The sequence below is a fragment of the Cibotium barometz genome, chromosome 57, assembly GCF_041138505.1.
Source record: "Cibotium barometz isolate CiBa-2024 chromosome 57, ASM4113850v1, whole genome shotgun sequence".
NCBI classification, from domain to species: Eukaryota; Viridiplantae; Streptophyta; class Polypodiopsida; order Cyatheales; family Cibotiaceae; genus Cibotium; species Cibotium barometz.
This window is the reverse complement of record NC_141102.1, coordinates 40,706,090-40,725,877: the sequence shown is the minus strand read 5'-3', so window position 1 is coordinate 40,725,877 and position 19,788 is coordinate 40,706,090. Positions and strand designations below refer to the sequence as shown.

Below are 19,788 nucleotides of genomic sequence, written 5' to 3'. Positions count from 1 at the left end.
ATGGATACAACATAAGCCCTCTTTGAAAGCTTCCACACATTGGTAGAACATGTAGCCATAGCTTATCTCTAAGCCTCTATTCATTAAACCAACCTTGAAAGGTTATCACATGTGTAAACACATCTACAATAACATCCATGTGATCTTCATCAATATACATACCATCCCAAGAGCATTCATTATCGTTGCTAGACATGTCTTCATCATGGGAAAATGCATCATTCTATATTTTATCACAACTTCCATAGTGAGTGCTTATCGCGGAATCATAGGAACATACATAATCTTGCTCCTTGTCTTTGTCAAAATCTTCACAAGCATGCATGTCCATCTGTTCTTCCACAAGTTCTTTCCCACTAGCATTATCACAAGCACAATCTGTCACATGCACTCTGCACTGTAGTGCATGGTGACAAACTGGCTCATCATCATCAATGCAACATTATATCAGTATTAGTACCATTCAGGATGATATTTGTCGTACGCCGTGACCCCATTGTATATCCTCAGTCCAGGATAAGTCAGGCACGAGCTGCGTAGGTCATTCTCAGCCATAACAAGTCAGTCAGTCAGTCTAAGTCCCTTAACCCACTTAAAGAGACGCATTCATGCATATATAGTCAGTATAAACTTTAGGGTTTGCATTAGAAAGCATCTTGCATATTACACATCATTCATGCATAGCATCTAGACCATTGCAGGAACCCCAGATATCATCCAGTATTTATCAGGATATTTACTAGGATTTTTTGGGTATTTTTCCCAGCATTTTTAGCATGTTAGACACATTTATGTATTATTTATTAGACATGAGCAGTCGGCTAGCTCAGTAGCCAGCCGACTGGCTCATATGGCCCATATAAATAGAGCCCTTGCATAATCATTCTCTCATTCATTCATCTTCAGCAAAGAGCATTCAGGCGCATCATATTCAGCCTTGCATCCACTTCAGTCCCATGCGTTTTGGAGAAGCGTGTCATCCTACAGCAAGAGGAGCATCAACGCTTGTGCATTCAGCCCTCCATCAGCAAACGCAGGAGTTCTCAGCATTTAGCTATTAGTAAACCTTGCGTTTTCTGCATCCATATAATTTTCAGCATTCATCATATCATCGTTTTGCTCCAGCCACTTGGTGAAGGTAAAACGCAGCATTCATATTCATTTACAGCATTCATACTCAGTCTAGAACAGTCCCAAACAGCCCCTCTCTCAGCCCTAGCTTTGCATCCCTCCCTCATTCCATTGGGAAGAGTGCATAGGCTCGAGATTGGACATCTTTGGTGTTTCTACAGCAGTGTATAGTTCAGCCCAACACTTGGTCTTCAGAGGTCTTGCGTTTGGCTTATCGTCAGTCACACCGTCAGTCTCTTTAAAGATAATAAAGCAAATACTATCTCGGTAACGGGATAGGGGGCCCTTCAGTGGGTAATTCGGGACCCCATACGGTGTACAGTTCTCATCACAGTTCTCATCTCTCTCATATATCTCTCTAAAGTTTGAAGTATTAAAGTGGATTGCTAAACTTGCGAAACTCAGGATATATAAGACGGTGTGAGCATTTGTGACATGATCCTCCAATACGAATACTTCCGTTGCATGTTACACAATCATCAATACCATCATCCTCATGAATACCTTTTCCATATGCAAATCCACTTGTTGAAAAGCAAGATGCAAAAACACCAATCATATCATTCATAAAGCTAGCATCATGTTGCCAATGAGGTGATAGCTCAAGTGGTGAAGGTGTTTGCTTAGGACCAAGAGGTCCTGGGTTCAAAACCCCCCTTGGTGCTTCCTTGGAGGCATCGCCTATGGGTGGATAAATAAGCGCCTACGGGTGGCTGCCTATGGACGGTGACAATTGGTAACTATGGGAGGATCTTGGGCCAAAGGCTAGTTGAAAAAAGAAGAAGAAGCTAGCATCATGTTCTAAACTTTTGTCACGTGCAACATGATTAAGGGCACCACATTTGTCATCACTACCATAGATTTGTTCTAGCCTTTCCACAACATTACCATCGATATTGAAGGGATCATAAGAAGAAGAAGCATTTTCATCAACATCAGCACCTGTTGACTATTCTTGTTCCTTTGGAGTTTTTTTCTTTAATTGTTTGCGTGCTATGAGTAATGTCTATCTTGTTGATTTCTTTGTACTTGAGGTACCACATTTGTTACTGTCTTCTTTCCGGCTTCCTTTTAAAACAAGGCAGTTTGGAAAGTTGTGTGTCTTGTCTTTATGCTTGAAGCACACTCTGTTTTTGTGATTTTCTCACAGTTCAATATACACTTAGGGAGACTATGGTACAAAGAGAATGGGGAGAGCGAACTGTGTTGTATAGAGGGTCAATTGAGCTGCTTGCAGTGAAAGGCCAAACCTTGATTTTATGGTAGAAACAATGAAAATGTCCGAGTTGGGATCTTGTTGAATTACAAGAAGTTTTAATCTGTTCATGCTTTCTTTTGTGCTTATAAAGCATCAAAGATACTGATCATACTTATATTTCACTGCCCTTTGGGATCTCAGCAAGAAGTATGGACCAATAGCTGTAAATCAGGGTTCTATTGTAGTGGACAATAGCTCAGCATTCCGCATGGAGGAGGGCATCCCTCTTGTGATTCCTGAGGTAATGATTGAAAATGCATGGAACTTTCACTTGCATGGTTGGTTTTTCATACACTTCTTGAGCTTCTTTGAAGTATTTCCTTATTTTTTTAGTGTTCTCTGTTTGGCTGCCTGGTGCATTATCGTTTAACCAGGTGAATCCTGATTCCATGTCTCACATCAAGCTGAGCAATAAGAAAGGAGCACTTATTGCAAATCCAAACTGCTCAACAATCATATGTTTGATGGCTGCAACTCCTTTGCATCGCCATGCAAAAGTAAGCATAGTGGAAGTGGTGCCTGCTTTTCTATCTTGGGCCAAGGCATTTCTCTGTGACCTCTTTAGTGGCCATGGTTGTACTTGTTGGCCATGTATACTTGTAGGTGTGCATCTTTGAGAGGAATGACTGCTTTACAGGTGAAGAGAATGGTTGTGAGTACTTATCAGGCAGCTAGTGGAGGAGGTGCTGCAGCTATGGCAGAGCTAGAACAGCAGACCCGTGAGGTTTAGTTTCACTCAACTCTGATATGTATCTCGATGAGTGTTCACACTTCTTCGACGTGCATGGCAGAATATCTTTGTTGTGGTCCCTTTTTTCAGGTTTTGGAGGGAAAACTTCCCACGTGCAATATCTTCAATCGACAGGTAAAGGTTTCCCTTGCCACCTTTGCGGAATTTATCAGGTTGATCTTGTGAGCTTTTCTAGATGTATCATTTCGTTTATCTTGATGCTTTGCAGTATGCCTTCAATCTTTTCAGCCATAATTCAGCAGTGATGGAAAACGGCTACAATGAGGAAGAAATGAAGATGGTCAAAGAGACCAGGAAGATTTGGGTATGTTCTTCTGCTTGTTGTAACAAAGTGGGTGCTTTTCTTATGCTTATACTCTGGTTGTTACCTGTAAGTATCCATCAAATGGACAAATGTGCCTTGCCACTAGTTTTATGGCTTGTTGCAGCTATAAGTAGAATAACAATTACCATATCCAAAGAAGGCAGTATGTGCTCAAATCAGCCAATCTTGACATGGGGAGGTAGTAACAATATATGACAGTATTGAGCTTGCCAACTCCTTATAGGGACTATGGCCATCTAGGCCATGGAAGTTTGAGGCAGTAATAGGTCTGTGTTACCCTAAAATGTGACAGGTCTGTGATGCGGCGATGCCATTGGGCTGCACTTGTGCTATAAGTCACAAGAAAACTCTGTGTTTACTTCATTTGTGCCCAGTCTTTATTTTCATGTACTTCTATCGCGCTAGTATGTTAGCAGTTTTCTCTTAGTTATTTGAGATGCATGCCTTTTTACCAATGCCAATTTGCCATATCTATGTCCATCCTAATGTCGATGACTCATAACTGGTTTTGTATAAAGACTGGGCAAACCATTTTGTCTAAGAGAATTGTAGGAAGAACAAAAGAAAAGAAACATGCAAAGGGCCAATAATAATGGTCCATGAGACCAAATGTAGTATGATGTTCGATAGTAGTTATAGTGTATTGTCTCTCAAAAAGTCTGTTCATTAACTTCTGTAAAAATGAACTCAAATGAGGATAAGACATGCATAGTACCTCATGATGGTAATGGGATTTGGGCCAGTGCTGGTGCTGCAGGCTCATTCTTTATCAGGATGATGGATTACATGCCTCTGGCACCTGCGGATCTTTTCCAAATTCGGAATAGACCCTGTACTCATTAAAGTTACGGGATTCTATCTGCCTTGGTGTGCTTTGTAACAGTGGTTTCCTCTGTACTGTCACTCTTCCTGTGTCACCCCTTTTGGTAATGGATGTAGCACAATGTGAATACTTGGTCTCCGCAATATTGCAAGTAACTGGGGCATCTTAAGGGGGATCCTCTGTGCTATCTGGCCCAGTTGTCCATTTTGCATGATGTGCACTGCCCCACCTTTGAGGAGGAGCTACGACGGTATTGTGCTGTCCAACACACTGCGTGTGTGTAAATGCAAGTCTTCCTCTGAGTGAGCAATCCTCATGTTTAGAAAGGGCTGCACGCCTAGAGTCATCATAATTAATGACCTCGTGGGAGGGATGAAATCCTTTTCTAAAGAGGGGATGGAAGGGCCCTCAGATCTCATGGTAATGCAGTAGGGCATGCTCATATCTCTCAATATCTTGTATGTCACATTCTCTTCATACACAGAGCGAGCTGTGCTCCTTTGTCAATTTTCTTGCATGGATACGTAATGGATATGAGACTTGCAGCTATCCCATAGATATCCCTCACAAAGCATCTGCAGTTTCAGGACCTCAATAGGCAGGTCTTAAGTGTAACAACATACAGGATTAGTCAGGAAGTTGACAATGCGAACTGATCCATGTGACAGAAGCAGATAAAAAGAGGCTGTTACCTGGATGTTAAAAAAAACGCTGTCAGGTAGCTTGACGGAAGTGATTATCTTTTGATACTTATGTGTTGCTCTGAACCATCTTAGGCAGCAATTAAACTTGAGACAGTTACACATTCATCCACATAGGCACTGGTACTGGGTCCCACTGGCTAGAATCCCCTCCCCCACCCTTCTCTTGAGCTGTATTTGCTTTATTGATTTGAGGATGTGAAAGTACAAAATTAAAATGGCTGATGGAACAGTAATTTCACTGTGCTTCATGTTTTCTTAGCCATGGACACTTCGCTGATTTGCATGGCCTCAGCAGTCATGGCTCATGCATGTTATTGTATCCACATTCTGTACATTTTCCAGGCACTTTGCACACGTGCTCTCCACCTTCCCTCAGAAGGGGGTTTGTTGGGTTTTGGAGTCGTCACGTGTGTACCTGCTTGTGTGTGTGTGTGAACAATCCTTGTATGCGTGTGTGAACACACTCACTTATGTAAGTAAGTGTGTGAACCCACTCTTAGAATGGATAGAATAATATCTAGATATCATATCTGTTTGACATAAGTAGTGATGTCACTCAGATAAGCCTCTAAGGCTATAAAAGCATGTACTTGGTGTAAGCTTCAACATGTCAATCAATATCATTGAGTCGTACAAGAAATCTTTCAAGTATTCTCTCTCTCTCACTCTCACGTGCAAGAAAAGAAGATGGTATATTGTGGAGAAGGAATGGACAGATGCAGTGTACTTTACAAAGTACACAAAGAAGGCATGGAGGAAAGTGAAAAGAAGGAACAAAGATGTTATGGGCAATTTCACAGAAGAGGATATGCTATCTTATGCCAAACAGCTATATACACACCCGGAAGCCCGCCCTATGACCAGCAATGTAGCTAATGCCACTATGCATGAACTTTTCTTCCCGGAGGATGTGAAAATAGGCCTGAGGAAAATGGCAAATGGGAAAGCCATGGATACTTTGCACATGTGTGCGGAACTTATCAAGTGGTCTAATGAACACACGCAAAAATGTATGTCAGTGATCTTGAACCATGCTTTAGAATTTGGTTTTCCAGTGGAATGGCAAAAGCTTTGGATAAAGCCAATATACAAGGGAGGAGACCATCATGGTAGGCTCAACAATGGCCAAACTATATAGCACTATTGTGGAACAAAAGCTGAGCACTTGGGCAGAAGAGGAGAAAAAGAGAGCTCACGGCCAGGCTAGTTTTTGGATATGATAATTCAACTATGAACATTGATCAAAACATACTCAAGGTGGATCAAAGCTTGTACAAAACATCATGAACATGAGGGACAAAAACTGGTATATGCAGAAAATTGCTTTGAGATTAACACAAGAAGACTGTAATTATGATTAGGCATGAACCAAACTTACATAATCACTTGATCACGACTTGTACCTTATTTAGAGACTCCTCTACCCTATTTTTAGTTGTATGAGTTGCATGAACCATATGCACCAACCATTTGTAGGCTTTACACCAACCACTGACCACTAGCCTAACCACCACACATTAAATTGGACTAAGGAGTTGGGATTACATTTATCCAACAATCTCCCCTTAAGACCAACTTCTTACAAGAACATGAACAAATCTAACATACCTCCTTGACACAATGAGTAAGAGTCCCCCCTTAACAACAACATAGAGTGGTGTACTCTCCTCTACAACTCGTCAAGTTGGAACAACATAAGTCTTGACTCAACCACATAATTTAAAAATCATAATCATCATCTACATCTTTTATACTAAGACTAGAACAAAGATTTGTTTCTTCCTCTTGGTTGACTTCTTCAACCACATGTGCCTTTGCTAGCTTTTGATCTCTTTGGTAGCACTTTGCAGGTGGATGATTGGTCTTTCCACAATACTCACAAGGATGTTTGGAGAAACAATCCTTAGTAAGATGATTTGTACGACCACAAATAGTACACTTCTTCTTTGCCGATGTCGAAGTAATAGTATATGCATAAGGATCTATCACATCCTTTGTAGTCTTCTTGTCTTCTTCCTGCAAAGAATTTATGATACTTTCTAAAGAAGGGACTGGCTCCTTCTCTTTAAGTACCGTCACAATTTGTCTAAAGCTTGAAGGTAAGTGTTTAAGCAATATAGCAATAGCATTCTCTTCAGGAACAGGAGACTTAACATAAACCAATTGTGTCATTAAGCTCTTCAACCTGTTAATCACAGCAGCTGTTAAATTTTCATTACTCTCCATGGTTAGATCAAAGAGTTGCATCTTCAAACTGATCTTGGAATGCTTTGCCTTTGCACCAAAAGTACGCTCTAATAATTCCCAAGCTTCCATAGCTGACTCAACATTATCAATATAATGAATAAAATCATCTTCTAAAGCAGTAATGATAATACCAAGTGCTTTAGAAGATGAATAAAATCATCTTCTAAAGCAGTAATGATAATACCAAGTGCTTGCTCATCTTTTACTTGAAGTGCAGTTGTTGTAGCTCTTGTAACTGCAGCAGAAATACCTGCTTCATCTTCAGGAAGTGGCTTGACCGTACTCCACAGATTTTTCTTCATGAGGTAGTCCTTCACCTTGATTTGCCAGGTATGAAACCCAGTTCCGTTGAATTTGTTGGGGAATTTGGAGCTCATGATGATGCAATATGATGCTTGATGTTGATAACTTGCTCACATAGATGATTTAAGCCCAAATAATAATAATAACATCAATATAGATCAAAATAATAAGCACCATGTTGTGGGAGCAAGAGAAGCAGAAAACAGGTGATTGGAAAAACGATTCGTACAGCAGCTCCTTCGGACCAAATACTACAAGATTTGGTATGCTGAATCCTTACATGATAGACTTGAAGCACCTAAGAGGAATTAGACTAATTCGTAGAGACGGCGCCAAATGAACCCGATTAGTAGAAAACGGCTTGTTTTGATGGCGATGAGAAATTCGTGTAGAATCGACCAAATCCGCCTATGAGCTGCATTTTAGAGCTTGCGTGGGAGCAAGGCAAGAGGCCTATATCAAAATTTTGAGATATAATCTCCTCAGATGCAAGCATGGAAGCAATCTACAGCATGCTGTCCAAACAGAGAAAAACAGGTATGGTGATTAAGAGAAAGATTAGGTTTTTTGCTAATAAACTAAACCTAATTGGGTCATGCTCTGATACCAAATGTTGGATATGATAATTCAACTATGAACATTGATCAAAACATACTCAAGGTGGATCAAAGCTTGTACAAAACATCATGAACATGAGAGACAAAAATTGGTATATGCAAAAAATTGCTTTGAGATTAACACAAGAAGACTCTAATTATGATTAGGCATGAACCAAACTTACATAATCACTTGATCACGACTTGTACCTTATTTAGAGACTCCTCTATCCTATTTTTAGTTGCATGAGTTGCATGAACCATATGCACCAACCATTTGTAGGCTTTACACCAACCACCACTGACCACTAGCCTAACCACCACACATTAAATTGGACTAAGGAGTTGGGATTACATTTATCCAACAGCTCTATGGGTTATGATGGAGGAGAGTCGTTTAAAAGGCAAAACCTTCTACTGTTGTTTCATAGACTTTAAGAAGGCCCTTGATACTGTGCCACGGAATAGCCTATGGGAATGGATGAAGCATCTAGAAGTGCCACGAGAGCTAAGAATGGCTGTGTGCAGGCATTATGAAAGGGTAATATGCCAATTGAAATACACAAATGGTATGTCCGAGAAATTTTATAGCAATATGGGCGTCAAACAAGGCTGTTCGCTCTCACCCACTTTGTTTGGTTTATGCATTGATGGATTGGAAGAGATGGTCAAGGAAATTGCATGCAAAGAGAGTTTGTATGTTGTTACGACCCTGTGTTTTTCTCTGGACAGTATGTAGGTGGGCACAGGGACATGGTGGACAGTGTGAATGGCATCCGTTTGGAATTAAGAAGTAAACCCATGTGTGGACAGCCCCAAGTGTGAAGGGGACAAAAGGATTTTAATTTATAAGGTTTTATAACCTTTGGTGGTTCAAAATAAATAATATTTTGAAGTGTTTTGTGTGCGAGTGTTTGTTTCACCGCCCATCAAATTTCTGAAGGCGGGTTACAAGCTCAAGAGAAAAGGCACCAAGGACATGAAGTAGTTGGCCAGGAACAAGAAGCAGTTGAAGTGTTATGGTGCAAAACATGGGTTAAAGGCTATGGCTTTCGACATTTTGTCACCAGTGGTATCTTCACGGAGGCTTCATGGGTTCGGAAGGCAGCTTCTTTCTATGTTTGGGAGTGGTGACCTACTATGCTTCATTGGGGACCTGTGCTTACCACTTGGGTGGAGTGCAAGCAAGTTTTGGGTGCCTGAGGATGTATCAGATGAGGCTCAGATAGAAGCGCGGAGAAACTTGATGAGGTTCTTATTCCCGAGCAGATATTGGCACACAAGGAAAGAAAGGTACAAGGTAAAGTTTCTCGTCGCTATCTTGTGAAGTTCAAGAACTATTCACCGATGGATGCGAAGTGGATGGAGGAGGGTGAGTTAATAGATTCACCTAAGGTATTGCAGCTTTATCTTGATGCCTTTGAGTTCGAGCCGACTCTTGCGACGGCTCATTCAGGTTCAGTAGAGCATGGGGTCTGGAGCATTGCCTGATGCTCAAGAGGGGGGTAGCACCTCCGCTCCCTTGTTAGAAAGGCTCAGTTTTCATCTAGAAGTCGCTTGGTGACATCTTTGTATTTACCCGAAGGTGCTGAGGATGATAGTACATTTGCTTATGGGACTTCTATGATATTGTGTACTAGTCACATGAGATGGTAAAGTTGGGTATGGTTCACAGTCGGCCGTACCATGAACTATAATTGCAACTATGGATGGTTTTTGCCTTTGGAACTAAGGTATGACTGAGGAAGATTGGGATGTTGATCTTTGTCATATGGTTATGGCTGTTCTTGACCAGGGGGTTGGTCAATTGGATATTGAGATAATGCTATTTGTGGAGTTGATCTCCTTTGGAATGGCATGGTTTGGTTGAGCTCAAAGTCTGTAGCAACCTAAGCTAACACTTCGAGACTCTATGAAGGGCATAAGTCTTGCGAGCAGTCCTAGAGTTGGTTTGGTTCATGGATATATGGATCGAACTCTATTTGTGCATGTATGCATACACTTTTTGACGTATTATTGTATTCTGGTGCCATTGGATCCTGGTACCATTGAGAATATATTGGGTAATACTCTGGATTGTGTGGTGTGATGCATGTATATTGGTATGATACATCAAGTACTTTATTATGTTCATGGATGCACCACTGGGTGTGACTCCTGCGGGATAGCCATGAGACATATGTGGGAAGTACTTAGTAGATGTATTGTTTGGATGCATTGAGTGCCTTCATATGCTCATGTTGTACCTTCAGTCGTGGGTCTTGCAGGATGCCCATGGGCGTAAGGCTTGCGAGCAGCCCTGAGACTGTTATTTTGGAGTAGGTAGAGCATCTTGAGGAGCATATTGTTTGCGAATGCATATATGTGTGTCATGCATATGTGTGCCATATGTAGAATGACGCATGGTTTTGTTTTTGGCTAACACAGGTTACGTGTTTCCACTTGCTTTTAGACTTTTGCTGCACGTATTGAAGGAACAAGCAAGAGTTGTTTGTCACTTTGACGTGACGGTGTGGCCATATTGTGCAAGATGATTGTTTCATCACCCGGATGAGGGCCATTGCTTTTGTCATATGGGGAGTCTTTGCTCATAGGATGCCTTACTGTGCCATTGAGTGCAACCGAGGACGCTTGCTATTTTTCAAGAGGGGGGTATGTTACGACCCTGTGTTTTTCTCTGGACAGTATGCAGGTGGGCACGGGGACATGGTGGATAGTGTGAATGGCATCCGTTTGGAATTAAGAAGGAAACCGATGTGTGGACACTGGACAGCCCCAAGTGTGAAGGGGACAAAAGGATTTTAATTTATAAGGTTTTATAACCTTTGGTGGTTCAAAATAAATAATATTTTGAAGTGTTTTGTGTGCGAGTGTTTGTTTCACCGCCCGTCAAATTTTTGAAGGCCGGTTACAGCTGTCTTGATGTTATTATATGCAGATGACGTGGTTTTTTTTTGCACATGATGAAGCTACCTTGCAAAAGCTAATGCTTGTACTACATACTTTCTACATGGAAAGCGGCATGACTGTAAATGTGAGCAAAACTAAGCTAATGGTGGTCATAACACAGCAACCGAACACTCTCCCATGCATTGTGTACAATGGGCAGCCAATAGAGGCGGTGTTATCTTTGAAAATGATTGCAACCACAGTGATACAAGAAGATGGCACGTATGCCGAATGTTATTTGATGCAGATGTGCTGCAAACAATATTGTACAGAGTTGAAGTATGGGGCGGAAGCATCTCACAATCAACTTGGGATGATATTGAGAAAATGCAAAAGTCCTTCCTAAGAATATATCTGGGTGTCAAAGCTACAACACCTTACTCAATACTACTGCTAGAGACAGGCTATCAACCAATTGAATGTCACGCAATGAAGAGGGTTTTCCGATACATAGTCAAGATCAAACGTATGAATGATGATAGATTGTGAGGGCAAAAGGATGAAGGACCAGATGTACGAGAGATCAGAGCAAAACCACACATCATATATACATAATAGTGAGTGTAAATATGTACAAGAGCCCTCTGATGTGAGGTGACTTTGAGTAGAAAGACCAGTGTAGAAGTAGAGATGATGTCGGAGCTGAAGCACGGTCAGTGACGAAGGCTCGCGTCGATGTGAGGCAAGGCATTGCGAGTGTCGGTCGGTGTCAAAGGCTCGTGTTGGTGAATGCAGAGGCACTCCGAGGTGATAGTGGCAGCAGAAGATGAGGTGATGCAGGCTCTGGTGACAAGGGTGCTGTTGTACATGAGGTGGTAGATGAAGAGCAGAGAGGGCTGCTGTCCTGAGTAGTGGTGCTAGTGCAAGCTTTGATGGCAAGGGTGCTGCAAGACTGCTGTAAAACGCTGATGATAGCAGAAGTAAAATGCTGATGACAGCAGATGTAAAACGCTGATGATAGTAGAGAGGGCTGCTATTCCACGGTGGCCTGTAGCAGAGTGGGCTGCTGTCCCGGGTGGTGGCCAGATGACAAATGGTGAGGTGCTGTCCTGTCAGGCGGAGATGGTGTAGAGCCCGGCAAAAGTAGCAGCAGTAGCAGAGAGTGGTACCGGAGATGAGCAATGAAGTGGTACATAAATGATGAATGATAGGCAAGGCTTTATATACTGAGGGGAGGTGCTGGTCGGTCAGCCTAAAAGGTGAAGGCTAGTAGCCAAGACAAAAAACCCCCAAATAAAACATCAAAATACCGTAAAAATATTTACCCAAGAAGGCTTGGGAGACAAGCAAGTGGCCACAAAAGGATCATAATAGTAAGATGCTATCTTCCGGATGGATGCAAGATTTGCAAGGCTGGTTCAAACAATGGAAGGTAGACAAATACCTAGAACTACCACATGAAAATATGGATATGGAGGTTTTCTGTCACGCCGTCCTAGAGACACTCCGTAACAAGTGGCAATTAGTTGAGAAAAGTCTAAATTTGAATACTATTGTGATGCCATTAATCTTGATTTTTGATCATTCTACACACAAGGAGAGGACAACACTCAAGCATACATCACACAAGCTTGAGATTGAAAGAGGAGCATGGCAGAAGGTGCCAAGGCACCAAAGAATCTGCAAATTTTGTGACATGAAGGTCATGGAGACAAAAGAACATATGATCATGGTTTGTCCTCGATATACACATATTCAAGGCGGTTTCAACAAACTCCTTGAAGGCCACACACAACTGCCACAAGTATTGCTTACAGCCACACCCACTGTTTTGGTGGCATTCATCACTCGACTCTTCAAACATAGAGAGGAGCTTGAGTCACATTATGCCACACACTAGCTCGCTAGTTTTACCCTTCAGAGTAATAGAAGGATACTTTTTTTTTTGTCTTGTACTAGTTTGTTGGTCCCATGGAGCTATATGCATGGGCTCCGTCCCCTTCACCACTCATTGTACTTATTGCACACCTAGATTCAGCTTTTTAGTTCAGTACTTTTTCATTTTGTTGGGATGACAGAGGATACCCCATACAGGTACACCGATTTGTCTCACAGGCCGAATTCGGTCTTTTGGAAGACGTTAATAAAATCTTTCTTTCTTTCTTTCTTTCTCTCTCTCTCTCTCTCTCTCTCGTAGAGGATGGGCTCCTACTCATGGATCCCCTGGCATCTACACTCGCACAGTAGAGGATGGGCTCCTACTCATGGATCTCTTGGCACCTATGGATACCATTACAGCCCAGCTGGCATCACTCCTCCACACGGCTGCATTACAGAGCTTCCCACATCGTGTCCACTCAGGAGAGCCTGCGAGATCTGGGACTATGCCCCAGAACAGATGGTATGATGACGAGTGCAGAGCCCTGTACTCACGGCTGCGCATACAGAGAGCCTTGGGAGCCATCACAGAGCAGGAGTCGAGGAGAGAAATGAGGAGACTTACTCGCCGCAAAAGGCAGGCCTTCGCAGAGATACAGGAGCTAGAGATCTTTCATTTCTTCATGAGTAGAGATAGCCCTATTTCATGGCGGCACTTTAGAGAGCCCCGGACACCGACACCTATTGCAGACCCACAGACATGGCACACATGTGCAGAGGGCCTATACCACGCCCCACAGCAGCCACCTATACCTCAGTCCCACAGGAGCCTCGACCTACCATAGCTAGCTTCTTTACCCACTCGATGGTAAAGGAAGCTATCCGCCGCCTACAACATGGACGGGCCGCCGACCATATGGGCCTACAGGGTGAGCATCTCATATATGCAATAGATTCTTTGGCTTCTTTTCTTGCACACCTGTTTAACAGGGCACTAGTAGAGGGATTGCCTGCGGAGTGGACGATGCACACCATTGTGCCCATTCACAAAACATGGGATATATTCGATCCGAACACTACAGGACGGTTATGGTTGGCCACGTGTTGGCCAAACTCTATGGTGCAGTGTTGGAGCAAGAGCTTAGCTTATATGCTGAGTGAGCAGGTTTACGCTCATTAGGGCAGGCAGGCTTCAGGAGAGCTTTCTCTACCACTGACCATGTATTCACTTTGAGATGTATGATTGATCAGGCCAGAGTGAGGAAGAGAAAGCTCTATTGTTGCTTTGTGGATTTCCGCAAGGCATTTGACACAGTACCACGAGAGAGGCTCTTTCAGCGCCTGCAATCTCTTGGCATACCAGCAGATATGACATGGGGCATCTATGCATTATATGAGCAGGTTTTTGGACTTGAGCGATGGGCACCCTCTCATGCAAGGCGTTTTTGGAGTTGAGGCGGCTGAAGTGTCATGTGCATGCACATGTACATGCTGATCCCAGGGCTGATCCTTGAAGGGCAACAAGATTAGAACCAGTTTTGGACGAGATTTAGGAGCTGGTGCAGCTAGTATGAGCAGGGAACACCTTGTGGAGGAGTGAGGAGGCTATCGGCCAGTGCATGGAAGAGATACTTCTGTTGGCTGTAGCATTTATGGATTTATTGTCCATGGACCTGGCTGACAGCAAGTCGGCTGGGCCAAAGGCCTATGTAAGGCACCAATAGCTAATTTGGTAGATCATTCAGTCCTCCATGGGCTGAGTCATAGATTTAGGATTAGACAAGGTGATTTACCACCTTTTGATGGTAGCCTATGGCTTGCAAGATTTGTACACCTTTTTGTACTATAGAATATATTGAATACCCAGCTCTCTCTCTCTCTCTCTCTCTCTCTCTCTCCTCTCCATCTCTTACTTACATTTTACATTAGGTTGTTTGAGGATGGTGTTTAGGGCTGAAAGAAAACTCCTAGGGCTTCCACATGTGACATTGGTATCAGAACTTTAGGCTGGTTCTGAGATCTTGTTGCTGCCCATGTCCCACCCACCCTTACTGCATCGCGCATGGATGAAACCATCGCCCGTGTTGTCTTGATCTTTTGGTGGTGTGGGGACCAAGCAACATTGTTTCAGCATCAAGCTTAGCAAGGCTAAACACTGATGGTGTCCTAGATGAAGGTGCACAGTCCAAGGAGAGGAACACACAAGGCATGGTAGAAGTTCCCAGGAGATTGGTTGGTGTTCCACCCATAGTTGCATTCCATACCCGTACTCATCCGATGAGTACCTTCAGTACTTTCCGTACCACTCCATACGTACCGTACCTCGTATGGATAAGGTCTTTGTACCAAATATGAGGCTCAATGCACAACACTTATTTGGCCCGTTTTTTAATTATTTTAGTTAGTGTTCATTGCTCAGTAGTTAATAGATTAGTTTTCATTTCAGTATTACCATTGTCTTTCATGCTATTTTTGTATGGATGCTAGATATTTCTTATTTTATATACATACATACATACATATTAAAAAACGTGAACATACTTAAAGTACTTATCTTGATACGTACTTTACGTACTCGTACCGTACACGTACCATACCGCACCGTATCTAAAGTACTCAACCACTATGGTTCCACCAAGACCCAAGGGGAATGGGAGTCGGGTGCCACTTGGGGCACACTAGGAAAGGCTTTCAGGCAACGATTCCAAGGGAGGATGATCCTCCAAGGGGTGGAGTGAGAGTGCCAGACTCAATGCTCGAGAAAAGAAGACCAGAGAAAGTGTTCAGGGATAGGGCATATAGGGATAGGGGATAGGAAGGAACAGATGCATAGATCTTCATCAGATTTGGTGTTGGATTTGGAGACCGGGTAGGGTTTTCAGTTAAAGGGTTGCCACACTCTGATGCTGCTGCTCTTGCTTTTCCTTGCGCTGCTAATGCTACACTGCTCTGTTGAAGCTGTGTACTGCTCTGGTTTGCTGCTTGCTACGTTTCCACAGCCGCGTCACAAGCTGTTGCCACATGGGCCTCCCCCTCAGCCTTCTCATGGGCCTCTGCCTGAGCTTCATAGGTCGGTGCTTACTACATTGCTTCACTTGGCTTTGTTTGGCTGCTCCAACTGCTTCTGTGCAAGACCAGGCTGCTAAGCACTCTGATGCCGGCTTTGCTACTGTGCTGCACTGCTGCTCCATTTACTGCTACTTGCTGGGCCTCTCCCTCAGCCAGTTCACGGACTTCATGTCACACGTGGGAGCTCTGGGAGTCTTCGATAGCAGCAGAAGCTCTCTGTAAGTTGCTATTTTTAGCAGTAAAGCAAAACAACAGCAAGTGCAGACTGCAGCAAAACCTGTAGCAACAGAGAAGCAAAGCAAAGTGAGAAGCTGTGTGGGCCTGGAATCAACTGAAGCAGTATAATCAATTGAGGGAGAGCACATCGTTGAGGTATTTTGAAGCCTTGTTTATTTGATTTTTGAAGAGGTGTAGCTGTACATCCTCTCTACCTTTTTATCCTCTCTACAATCTCAACTAGTAGGTTGGATATTATTCTATGACAAGTCATGTCAAAAGAGCTATCACTCAGTAGCATTAAGCCCTTTGATGGAGATGGGTTTCATACATGGCAGACGCAGATTAAGTACTTGTTGATGTACAAGGGGTTGTGGCCATATGTAAGAGGCAGTAAACAGGTGAACTTGGAGGACAGTGATGAAGGGGATGCAGATGGGCAAGTAAAGGCAGTTAATAGCCTTGAATTTGCACCCAAAGCTCATACACTTGGTTGCAAGGTCTATGTCTTCAAAGGAAATATGGGATGAGTTGGAGAGATTGTACGTAGCAAGAGCTAAGCATTCCTGGATTGCTCTCAAGGTCAAGCTATTTGGCCTAAGGTTCAATGGGGATGAGAAGCTTAGTGACTTCATCAGCGAGCTTCATAGCATTACTACCCACTTGTCTCCATCGATGCAAAGGTCGAAGAGGAGGATGTGATCTTTGTGCTCTTGAAGAGCATGCCGGAGCCATATGAGAGCTTGGTGACTACCTTGAAGCATTTACCGGATCCTACCATGGAAAGCGTAATTAGTGCACTACTTGATGAGAAGAGGACCATCAAGGCAAAGAGGGGAGACAACATCGGCATTGTTATCAGGGTAGAGCCTACTTATGGGTATTTTGAAGTGTGCATGATATTGAAGTGGCGATTAGGGGGCTTAGGAGTAAAACCTCGTACCGGGGCACAAACGAATAATTTTTAATTAAAACACCAACTTTGTAGACCAGTGGTGGGGCAAAAGACTAGACCCATGGGATTGGATGGGGCTAGGCTGAGCCTATGGAACTAGCCTAAGTAGAAAAGGGTCAAACATTGGAAACTGGGTGACTGGGTGGACCCGAGTTGCGGGTACTTTCTGAACTGAGACCAAAGTGTATTCTAAACCCCAAGATGAGGGGAATTTTGTAAACACTTCACAGGATAACAAGGATGGAATCCTCTAGTGGGAAGAAGAGCATGTATGCATGAAGCATTGGTGCTATAGACACATGTGCTCTACACATGCAGTGTAAGTCATGTATGCATTGGAGATGAGTGTGTAATGCTTATCATGGTGTGCCATATATTGGCATTGAGGGGGAGGGGGGGGGGGGTATTGGAATAATGTAAGCAAGATATTTGTCATGTGTGTGTGGGCATGCAAAGCATGTGGGGGCAATAGCCAATGTAATGTGGTGTGTGTTGAAGTTTGGGATAGTGAATCCAAAGTTCTATATATTTGAAGCGACTCTTTGTAAGTGTGGTGAACCTTAGTGTTAATCTAACATAGAAGTTGGATAAGGCTCTCTCTCTCTCTCTCTCTCCCTCACACGTTGAAGCTCCTTGCTTGCATTTCTTTCATGGATTCTCCCATGCTTCACTCTCACTTTGTCTACAAGGAGGGATCTACTAAAGAGTTCTCATGAATGTGAGCTAGTTTGTGATGCTTATGGGCAAAGCGTTCTGCTTGTAGATCTTCATGATCTTTTACTCTCCCATTATGTAGAGCCTGAGTGACATTGACAGCGTTAAAAAAGAATGATGTGGTGGTACGTGGAATGTGCAACATCTGGGGTATGCACTGATCCAGCACCTCATAAAGCTGTCATGCATAAGCTTCCCAAAGGTTGGGGTCTGTGATGGTTGTTGGGGCCCTTTTCATGCGCCAAGTGCCCAAGCTATCCTCACTCAAGAAGAGTTGGTATGCGTTCTCGTTTGGTAAGAAATGCATGCTTCTTCCTGCGGATTAGGTGGTGGAAAACCCTTTGCATCTCACGTGCTGAAATCAATCTGTGCTCTCTATCTTGCAAGAGTTGGAGCTGTGTGTTTCTGCAGTCGTCATCATACCACCCATTTTGAGGTTAGGACCCTATGGAGTTGGGGGGTTGAGCAGGTAGTGTAGGGGAAGCTAGCATGAGCGGCGACGTGTGTGATGAGGAGGCGGAGGGGAGGGGAGAGAGAGATTGATTTATTTTGGTTTGTGTTTTCAGAATGAGCCAGATGTGAGGGTAACTGCGACGTGTGTTCGGGTACCAGTTATGCGCGCTCATGCAGAAAGCATCAATCTTCACTTTGAGAACCCTTTGGATGAGGTAAATGGGACCTTTTGTGTACAATGGATTCGTGAATGCATGTTAGTTTAGGGCATAGAGCTTTTGTTGTGAAATGTTTGATTGATTGAGGCTTTTAAATCACCTTTTGTCTCCAATTCTGTTGTGAACAATTGTTTTGTGTGAGGGTTCTCAGGATACAGCTAGACAACTTCTTAGGCAAGCAGAGGGTGTGGTGGTAATCGATGATAGGGCCTCCAACAATTTTCCAACACCACTTGGGGTACTGATATGCTTGTTTAGGTCATTTTGGCATCATTTATATGCTTTGTTTTTCTTTGAAAAACTTTTCCCAGGTGGTCATGCTTTGGTGTTACCATTGTACTTTGCTTGTTCATGTGAAGGTATCCAACAAAGACGATATTGCTGTTGGCAGAGTGAGACGTGACATTTCCCAAGAGGGCAATTTTGGGTGTGTGGGCAATGGAGTGTGCAGTATTCACTACTTCAATATCATCGGGTTTTAATAGAGAGGCTTCAATGCTGACTCTTAACTTCTACCTTTGATTCAGGCTGGACATTTTTGTCTGTGGAGACCAAATCCGCAAGGGAGCTGCTTTGAATGCTGTTCAAATTGCAGAGAAGCTTTTTTAAGGTTTCCAATGAGGCTGAAGAGTGTTTTAAAACCATTCTATCTGAGAAGAATAAGCTGCTGGTGGTACAGCAGCAGGAGTTTTAGTTAGATTAAAGTGCCATTTTTAAATCAGGCAATTTTGACTTGAGCATGCTGCCCTTGGCTTCATCGAAAGAACGCCTTTTAAGCAAAAATATATACAGCATTAGAAAAAGTGGATTAGTTTCCTTCTGATGGATTGCGTTTTGGTTAATGGTGCATCTACCCTTGTACAAGAAGTACAAGACAGTCTACGTTTTGGTTATTTGGTATATCCACAAAAAAGTTAACTGGAAAAAAACCTTAATTAATTTATTTTTTCTTTCTAACCTTTCCCCTTAAAAAGGTAACCAAAAAAAGCCATTAACTAATTAATTGAATTTCTTTTTTCACTCATTGTAGGCCCCTATTCAGAAGAAACATTTTATTGTTTGGTCCTTTTAAAAGGTTTTTTTTTTTCGTATCATTTCATCTTTTTGGATGAAATGGACAAGTTTCGAAGGGACTTGTAATATAAACATGTGGTATTTGATACAAGTACGCAATACACTTATCTCTATATGATATAACATAGAAAAAGAAAGAATTAAGAGCTAGACACTTCACATTCTCAACTATAATGTTGATTCA

At 42.8% G+C, this 19,788-nt stretch overlaps 1 protein-coding gene across 1 annotated transcript in view; it reads left to right on the top strand.

The window, feature by feature from the left end:
- Positions 1-19,504, top strand: part of LOC147606756 (uncharacterized) — a 32,110-nt gene extending 12,606 nt beyond the window's left edge. The window contains exons 3-11 of the mRNA XM_086791652.1: positions 2,531-2,630; positions 2,764-2,886; positions 3,027-3,113; positions 3,210-3,254; positions 3,349-3,444; positions 18,426-18,527; positions 18,682-18,768; positions 18,890-18,957; positions 19,058-19,504. Of these exons, the coding sequence (XP_086647778.1) occupies positions 2,531-2,630; positions 2,764-2,886; positions 3,027-3,113; positions 3,210-3,254; positions 3,349-3,444; positions 18,426-18,527; positions 18,682-18,768; positions 18,890-18,957; positions 19,058-19,139 (790 nt within the window). The 3' untranslated portion in view covers positions 19,140-19,504. The remainder of the gene's footprint in view (positions 1-2,530; positions 2,631-2,763; positions 2,887-3,026; positions 3,114-3,209; positions 3,255-3,348; positions 3,445-18,425; positions 18,528-18,681; positions 18,769-18,889; positions 18,958-19,057) is intronic.
- Positions 19,505-19,788: the final 284 nt, after the last annotated feature.